The sequence below is a fragment of the Anoplopoma fimbria genome, chromosome 9 (assembly GCF_027596085.1).
Source record: "Anoplopoma fimbria isolate UVic2021 breed Golden Eagle Sablefish chromosome 9, Afim_UVic_2022, whole genome shotgun sequence".
NCBI classification, from domain to species: domain Eukaryota; kingdom Metazoa; phylum Chordata; class Actinopteri; order Perciformes; family Anoplopomatidae; genus Anoplopoma; species Anoplopoma fimbria.
Window position 1 is genome coordinate 25992816 of NC_072457.1, and position 9586 is coordinate 26002401.

Consider the following 9586-nt stretch of genomic DNA (forward strand, 5'->3'; position numbering starts at 1 on the left):
TGTTTGTTTACCACATAATTCCATATGTGTTCCTTCATAGTTTGGATGTCTTCAATATTAATCTACAATGTAGAAAAAAATAGAAATAAAGGAAAAACCATTGAATGAGAAGGTGTGTCCAAACTTTTGACTGGTACTGTAGGTGGAGGCTTCAAATAAGACCAGTGGGCTTTCTGCCTCTTCCTGCACTGTAATATAATTTATCAATGTTATTTGTTATGTTTCAATTGTGCTATTAAACTAAACTTAAAAAAAACAAACAAACAAAAAAAAAAACTAAAATATCAATGCGGTTTTATTTTGAAAATTCAGCGAGGACGTCACGTTATATCACCCTGGCTGGCTTGACGTTGAGCCATGCATTGTGGCTTTGCGTTTGGATGAAACATCTCAAAGTGTGCGTTGTCCTTGTCTTCTGTCACAGAGCCGAGGTGTCGCAGTCAGTCCGGTGCCATCAGCCGGGCGCAGAGAGCACAGTGTCCGCTCCGCAGTGTCGCTGTCCTCGGACGTCAGGAACCACAAGGTCCCTCCTCTGAATGACGGATCCCCGGCATGTGGAGCCGCTTTCTCCTTGGATGACCTACACGCAACCTCTCGTAGTAGCAGCGGACGAGGGTTCGTTAAACACCTGCTGGTTCGGTAAAGAGCGTCTCTTGCAGGATTCAGGCCGACCGTGGAGCAGCTGACCTGAAGAATCACGCTGCAAACTTCTCGCCGGAGGACTGAGAGTGGATCAATGCACTCACCTGATCGGTAATAAGAGAGAGCAGTCTTTAAAAACACAGACACGACAGGAGATCTAGGCGCTCACATGATGTACACAATCACCAGAGGTCCCAGCAAACTTGTTACACAACGGAGGACAGGTATGTGGGAATGTGCATTGTTATTTAAAGCATGATGCAATGTCACATCATTGTTGTTTTTTTTACTCATTAAAGGGGAACATGTGGGGGCATTGCAACAGCTGATGCGTTTACATGCAACTTGTGCATCCTGTGAAATCAATTAATATAATTGTGTCTTTAAGGTCCCACACAGCAAATCGAGAGCAAATTCAGCGACTTGAAGCTCAAGCCGACGTCCTGGCTCTCATCTAAGTAAGTATTGTTTGCTGGTATTTATTGGTATTTTTTTCCCTTTTTTTTTTTTTTTTTTTTTTTGCAAGATCATTTCCCATTTTCTCCGGCTGTTTGAGCCACTAGGGCCCGGAGTACTCAGCACATGTGCCGTCAGTGCGATCATGTAACACGTCGGTGTCTTGAGTAACTCTGCAGCCGCTATGGGACGCGTTTCCCTGCAGTGTTTCTTTCAAACAGCCCGGCTGCTCGCTCAGGTTAGCCTCCTGTGACCATGTGTTCACGGTCTGTGCGGTCGCTTCTTCACCTTGAACCCTCACCTGCCCTCCTGTAGGTTCTGTAAACAAGACTCTGGTCTTGAGGTGCCTTCAGGTGCTGCTCGGAAATACCAATATCACTTAAAGATAGAATCCTAAAGTTGAATCAATTTCATGAAAGTAGGATGTTTTGCAGAGCTGTATTAGAATGTATTTTTTTTTTTTAATGTGTACCCTGAGCCTTCCTCGTAGCACTTATTGCACTCGTATTAGTTGTTGCACTTACTGTATTTGTATCAGTTCGCTGCACTTATTGAATTTGTATTTGTTTACTGCACTTATCCTATTCGTAGTAGTTTGTAGCACTTACTATATTCGGATTAGTCTGTTGCAATTATTGTTTTCATAGTAATGTGCCTCTGCACTATACTTTTGCTCTGGTTTATGCTTTAAGATGCTTGTTTAAGAAAGGAGATGCACTTATGACTTCTGGTGACTAGTAGTTCTCTTGAATACCTATGTTGAATACACTTATTGTAAGTCGCTTTGGATAAAAGCGTCTGCTAAATGACTGTAATGTAATGTACCTTTTTATAAACTGGTAACTGAGTCCCTTTCCAGTACAGTATAGGTTCATTTTACAACACCAAAAGTGTCAACATCTTTTTAAAACGTACATGTAGTAACATGTAAGTTTTAGGCTCGATAACAGTAAGAGCTTCTTTTTAGACTTTTTAAATAGTTCAATTTAAATCAATATTTAATATGCAGCTTTACAGGGCAAACCCATTCTAGAAGAAGCAAAACTGGTAATTTATCTGCAACAGCAAACCTCAATCTACCAGAATGCATTGCAACTGTAAGATGTGTTGCATAATGAGTTACAAACTCTTGTGGTCTTACTATTGCATATTGGAGTGGTTGATTGGCATTATAGCATAAGGAAAGTAACATTTATTCATATTAGCATAAATGAAACAAAGTGCAAACTCTTTATTATCTTGTTTGTCTTGTAATGTGTGCAAATACATTTCTCTGAACTCACTGTTGATGAAGACTGTGAGATATGTTTTAAAGCTCTGATAAAACTTGGGAGTTATTGTTGGTTTTGTCAAATTATTCTGTCCAAGGTTAAGAATGAACCTTCATGCTCAATTCCTCTGATCAACCAGAAGCAACCAGCATCATTTTTTCCATCACTGTGTGAGTTACTCTTGTGTTTTACTGGGATGCAGGCTGATCCAGTCCCCAAGCATTCTTCAATTGTCTCCGTCTTATCTCTGCAGCTCTCCGCCCCCAAAGATTGTGTTCAATCGTCTGAACGGGAAGCGCTACCACGGAGCGGCCACACAGAAGGCCGCAAGCCCAGCAGAGGGATTGACTCCTGCACATGAAGAAAACGTCAGATTTGTTTATGAAGGTGAGATTTGTCTAGGAAGGTCAGAGGTTATGATGATTGAAACTGGGACATTGGGTTGGGCAGATTAACTCTTGCTTTCCCTTTATCTCGATTTTTTTTTTTTCTTACTCCTTTACCTCAACTTCCTGACTGAACTATTACGAGGAAACTCTGGTTGGTGGCTGTGGGTTCACAAAAAACGGCAAATACAAGGGGTGCCTGACAAGAGCTGAAACTGTTAGTCAAGTATTGATCAAACAGAAAATTATTCTGCAGCTATTCATGTATTTGATTTCAGTATTTTTTTATGAAAATACATTTTCTTGTTCCAGCTGTTCAAATATGAAGATTTGCGGTTGCTCTTTGTCATATAATATATTTAACAGTCGTTTTTTTTGTGAGTTTTTGACAGTTGTTGTATGCAATTTAAAGATGTCCCCTTGGACTCTGGGGAATTGCAATGGGTCTTGTTATGAAATTTTATTTTTGATAAAAAATATGAAACAATTAACAAGAAAATAATCGGTGGGTCAGTTCATAATGAAAAGAATTGTTGCTCGTACCCAAATTGACAAATTTCAGCAAATGTAGTTTAGTTACTCAGTAATTCTTTTTGCGTTACTAATTATTTGGTTAGTACTCAGAACGCTGAAGTGTGACAGTAACTAATCATTGTGACAGCTCGCCAGCCGTTACAAAAAGTAACTGAATAAACAGACACACCTTCAACAAACAGCTGCACATAGGAGTGCAAGAATTCAACAAACTGTCCACAAAGAGTACTAAAGGAGAGAGTGATAGCCATTGAAACTAAACAATGATTAAATATTGTGGCTTTTCTCCACTCACCCCGTCTTGAAGTTTACCCAGCATGCCTCACTGCTCACGCACTTCATGACCTGGTGGAAATGAATGACTTGTAGAGCTGAATCAGCATGAATCAGTTATCAGTGTTACTCTTGGAGCGTTGCCAATACCGACTGCTCGGTGGTGTCCTTTGGTGATCTTTTTGTGACTTTGTGACTTCACCTAGAGAAAAACCTTCGGTCACAGTCTATCGAGTTGTTTCCAGATAGAAAACCTGATTGGTTCTCACTTTGGCTAAACATGTTCACCATGACAAGAAGCAACAAATGTCAGCTCCTAACATGTTTAGATAGCCTTTGACCCTAACCCATGCTCGCATACAACTGGTTTATTGGTATGTGTTCTTTATATTTGGTTTTCAAACAGTGCTTGAAGTGTAAACAAATAAGTAATCTTCTTATTCAAATGTTGGCGTGTGTATGAGCCAGAATCAGCAATCTTTTGCTACCTATTTCTATTTATTCATTAGTTCTATATGCATGTTAAACTGTTTCTGTCATAAACAGTGATCAGTGATTATATTGTTATATTTTTATACTATAATAGTCATTTAAACTCCAATAATATCCCACTGAAACAGCATTGGGTCATGGTTTGTATATTTGTTCATATTGGTAATACTTAAAGTGTTTGCTTTGTCTTTTGTAGCCTTTAGTATCGGTCTGTAATGTAGTATAGGATGCCTACAGCCTAGAATCAACACCACCTGAGGAGTGTGTACTATTCATTCAGGTTTTAAGATCAACGTCCCTTTCAGGATGCCCGTACATATTATGCAGCAGGATAAAGAGACATATTCGGTTTTACTACAGTAAAAGATACTAGAGATATCGTGATAAGGGGTCCTCCTTCAAGAGATTTTGAAGGGTGTTTTTACGGCGCCATATTATTAATTCTAATTAATTTATTGTGAATAGCCCTGTTAACCTGATATGGAGAGGGCAGAAAAGAGTATCAGTATCTTGTGAGAAGTGCTTTTGCACAAAAAAAAGTCACAGTAAGCCAAAGAGTTAAATGTAGTTCTGGTTTTATGTACCGGTCAGCATCGGCCCAATTCAAGCACTGCATCTACATATTTGTATTAAGTTTTCCAAGCTGCACAAACTGTAAGTATATAATGTGTTGCTAAAAGTTTGTGCAAGACGAGCTGAAGACCCATCAATGAAAAGCCAAAACCTTGAGGCTTATCAGTTGTGCCGCTGGGAAACCTTCACCTTTAGCAAATAAAACACAACATTTGGACCAGTTTAGTCTTCTTGCAGCTATACAAGCGGACAGTGCTATGCAGATGTAGTCTCAAAGTCAACTGCTGCTCTGATGAAGTGGCTCCATTTTTTGTGGTGGAAATCTGTGCGTTTCTAAGTTCAGAAATGTAGAAAGAAAAGTTAAAGTGTAACTTCACCCCAATGTCTGAGCCTAAGGCCATGTCCACATTAACCCGTTTTTGTTTTAAGATCTCCGTCCACACGTGCGTTTCAGCATCGTTTTCGAAATTATGTGCGTCCAGACTTGCTCCCCTGAAAACGAATATCACTGACTTTTCACGTACACTGGGCATGCCATGCCGGTGTAAACAGGAAGTACATTGGTTGCTTGGGTACAGATAATAGATTACACTACTCTTGATACTCGTCGTGCTTGATACTTAAGAACTTCCTCTAAAATCTTCCTCCTTAAACTCAAACAGACACATTTCGTGGAAGTTTTTAGAAGTTTTATTTTTCAAGTTTAGTTACAACACTGCAGGTCTAACTCTATCTCTCCCACACAGACAGCACATGTACTTTAAATGAGCAGTCAGTAAACGAAGTTTACTAGATTATGGGTCCATACATTTGGTCAACACAGGTACTTCATTAGTCCGTTCTGTAGGGCTGATGACGTCACTGGACACGCCCTCTAATCTCTCCATATCAGCTGATTCCAGCTGAAGCCAAAGAACCGTGAACCCCCTCCGGGTTGCCATGGGTCACCTGTGCTCCCCTGGGTCCTAAGTCCCTACATGTTTGAACGTCTATGTACAAACATTTGTAACAAATACCACATTCTCCATGTTTAATAACTCATAACTGCTAAGAACCAATCAAATAAAACGCTGAGTAGTGTGGACGCTCGGTGCAAACGCAGAAAAAGATATGCGGATTCATTTGAAAACGGGTTAGTGTGGACGTGGCCTAAGTCCACCCACTGCACAAAATGGACAAGAGGTTGATGGATGAATCCACTCCCACTCTTGTATGTCGAAAGCCTTGATGCAGCGTCGACAAATGCAACAACTACAGTGTTTTAAAAGCTTAATCGAAGGGGCACTGAATTTGACGAGTATACATTTAAGTTAATTCAGTGTATATAATGTGTGTGCGTGTGTTTTTGTGTTTGTTTGTGTGTGTGTGTGTTTGTGTGTGTGTGTGTGTGCAGCATGGCAGGAGGTGGAGCAGAAGCTGGGGGATGGTGGGGAGTCAGCTAACAGCCAGGGGCCCATTCAGTACACTGAGAAGGCTCCAGGTGCTGCGATGAAGAGTAAGTACCTGCATCTCCACCATTCCCATTACCATACTATTCCCATTCATTCACCTGCTAAGTTTTCAGTGAATACGACAACAATGAAATTCCACCCTGATTAAATCTAATCTTACTACCAAGTTTTATGGCCTCAACAGAGTTGTTCCTGCTTTTGTAAATCCCTGAACTTTGACCCAGTAATCCTGCAATGTTTTTATTATTCCTGGTTATTTAAACACCAGAGGAAAAAGGAGTGTTTATGGCTCAGTTTTCTGCTTAGTCAGAGGTTATCTATTGTGATAGTCTGCTTTAATTTTTAACTCTTCTTTTGTCCATGAGAACCTGTCTGTTCCAGATAAACCAGCTCTGACCGCTGATTGGAGCATGTCTTGTCTTGCCTCAGACACACACACACACACACACCTGTCTACTCCAGTTCCTTCTGTTGCTCACTGCCCTCAAAGGTTGTGATCCCTCCATCTATTATCTTTAGCAGCTTATCCGATATGGAGTCGATTTCTGATGACATTGGGCAAAGGCAGGGTATACCCTTGAGAGATTGCCAGACTATCACAGGGCCGATACATAGAGACACACAACTATTCATGCTCACATTCACACCTGTGGGACATTTATGTATCTATGTATGTACATGACCAATAAAGCTGATATTCATATTCATTCATTTAGAGTCATCAGTCAACCGAAGTACCTACATTTTAATGACTTTTTGTCCTTTATTATAACATTTTTATGACATTCTATACAGCTTTGGCTAACTAACAATGGCAAAACATTTTTATTGTGGTGATAGTCAAACGTAATAGGTAATAGAAATCATGCATTTTAATTTCACGTTTTGTATTCATGTGAATAATTGAGCACTTTTAGATATAAAAATGACTAGCTTTGGAAATTACCATTACAATTTACTCTAACTATTTGGCAGTACATCAGCGGCCCACTAGATAGCGTTCTAAGGCCAGAGTAGCTGTATTATACTATGACATTTAATGACATAATGCACTGTGACTATGTATGATGTGTTAATGACATTTATGTCATACTATGACTTTGTAAAGGAGTTTTCTGACTTTTTTTAATAATGACATTTCTATTACTTTTTATAAGGTATTCATGACATTTTATTGTAATTTTATTGCATACTATACTATGAGTAATTAAGGATTTTTTTCTGAGAAAGATATAAACGTCTAATCTTTTTCGACAAGATGAGGCAAAACACCAAACAAAAACAACAGTTGTAATAAGTTACTAAATCAAGAACTAAGTATAGTATAGGTTGCATAGATCATTTCTTGTTTCTTTCAATTATACTTTGGTGTCCATGTGGCAAAATTAATAAACAAACAGCATTAATCAATCGTAGAATATGAATTATGCTCTTAATCTTTGTCCCTTCTGTTGGCTTTGTTCTTTGCAGACTTTGTTCCCATAGACCTGGAAGAGTGGTGGGCTCAGCGCTTCCTTGCCAACATTGCCAACCTGTCATGACTGCGTGAGGCTCTGAGGCGAGACGGGAAGCATCAAGTTGATGCTTTACTGTGATGGCATCTCGAGGGTGAAGAGGAGGCGAGTAAGTCTCCAGGATCTGTGATGCAAAAGGGTTGTTCATAATTTGGAATCTGATTTGAGGCACTGTGCTTCACGCTGCTGTAGAGAAAACGGAGTGCACAACATGAAACAACAGCGACCCGACTGTGAACTCTGACAGCCCTGACTTGAAGTTGTGCTGCTATGAAGGACCCGTCTCTCTACATTGAGGATGTATCAGATAGAAGTTGTGAGAACCCTCTCAAGTGTCCTTGGCTGTATGTACGTGTTGGCTGATCTTTGGATATAAATCTATTGGGTCAAAAGAAGTAAAATGTCTTGTGTGATGAAATTATTAATTAATTAGGCCATATTTTACTGAAAGTAGTTTTTCCATGAAACCTGACACGATTGAAACATTTATTATTCTGATGAATGATAATGATGGTACCTTGCTGGATTTTTTTTTATGTGTGGTGACAGACCATGCTTAAAATTTATTTCATACATAGATATGAAAGTGACTTCTCTAAAACAAATTTTCTATCGATCACAGCAACATTTATTATTTAAAACAAAATAATCATATTAACAAACCTGTCCTGAAGAAACATTTGTATTTTAACAAACCTTTAATCAACATGGTAATTAAGTCAACTCTTGAGGAATCAGCCTAGTGCCATCTTTCCAACAACAACTACTTCTAATTAAGTTATTTTCAGACAGTTTATTTTTTAAAGAAAGTTACTTTTACATTAGTATAGTAATATATGATATTACATACTGTTACCACTTACACTTGTAATTCTTTAGTTTTAAAGTTATTCTCATTTCCATATTCACATTACAGAAGCCAAATAAAATGTGCATAAAATGTACTATACTATATATAACTCAATTATATAAAGTATAGAGTGTGTGAGTGCATATATATATACATTTTTTTCGCCAGAGCCGTGGCTCTGCCTGACATCCACTGCTACTACTGTTATTTTAAGTAAAATTTCTAAAATTGTCATTATTATTCTATTACATCCAATGCTGCCTTTATTATTATAAGTCACCATTTTCCCATTATAATTCAGCTATTATTGGTGCTATTATTAAGCTCATACGGATCATTTATATCATGTGAATCAACTATTATGTAATTCTATTCATGTTCATTCTTTACACATGAACATCCTCTGCACTTCTGGCCATCCTGGGAGAGGGATACCTCCTCTGTTACTCTCTCGTAGTTTTCCTCCTCCTTTTTGTCCTGCTAAAGGTGTTTTGGGGGATTTTTTTCCTTTTTCTGATGCGAGGGTTCAAGGACAGAGGATGTCATATGCTATACGGATTGTTAAGCCCAATGAGGGCTTTACAAATACATTTAATTGAAAAAAAATATCTGGCGGCCAGTGAGGACACGTTGTCATGGACACAATACGTGTGATTTGTTGAAAAGTCACGCAATTGGCCAGTTTCTGAAAAATAAAAAGGCTGCTAGCCTACCAATTTTATTTATGAAACTTGCACGATTTTTATTTTATTGTTTAACTTGAGATTCTTCAAGTCACTGAGAATTCAGAAATACAAACACCTTTTTAGGGAATCGTTTTTATTTGTGCAAGTTAAACATGAATGGATGGACCTGAGAATCTGCCCACTTCGTTGACATTTCTGTCTGATATCAAGCAAGAAATTAGCCCCCCTACAATGCCTATAAAAAGTATTCACCCCCTTGGATGTTTCACCCTTTTGTTGCTTTTATACATGAAATCATGGTCAATATAATTTGGCTTTTTTGACAAGAATTTGCACAAAAAAAACCTCTTTAATATCAAAGTGAAAACAGATTTTTACAAAATAATGTCAATTAATTAAAAATATATAAGGTAAAGTAAATGATTGCATAAATATTCATCCCCTTCAGGTCAGTATTT

At 38.4% G+C, this 9586-nt stretch overlaps 1 protein-coding gene across 1 annotated transcript; it reads left to right on the forward strand.

Annotated features, from left to right (window-relative positions):
• Window positions 1-322: 322 nt before the first annotated feature.
• mcrip2 (MAPK regulated corepressor interacting protein 2) lies at window positions 323-8551 on the forward strand. Its single transcript, XM_054604270.1, has 5 exons — window positions 323-866; window positions 1031-1100; window positions 2623-2756; window positions 6021-6122; window positions 7549-8551. Exons 1-5 carry the CDS (start codon window positions 812-814, stop codon window positions 7617-7619), a joined length of 432 nt encoding a protein of 143 aa, XP_054460245.1. The 5' UTR covers window positions 323-811; the 3' UTR covers window positions 7620-8551.
• The last annotated feature ends 1035 nt before the right edge of the window (window positions 8552-9586 follow it).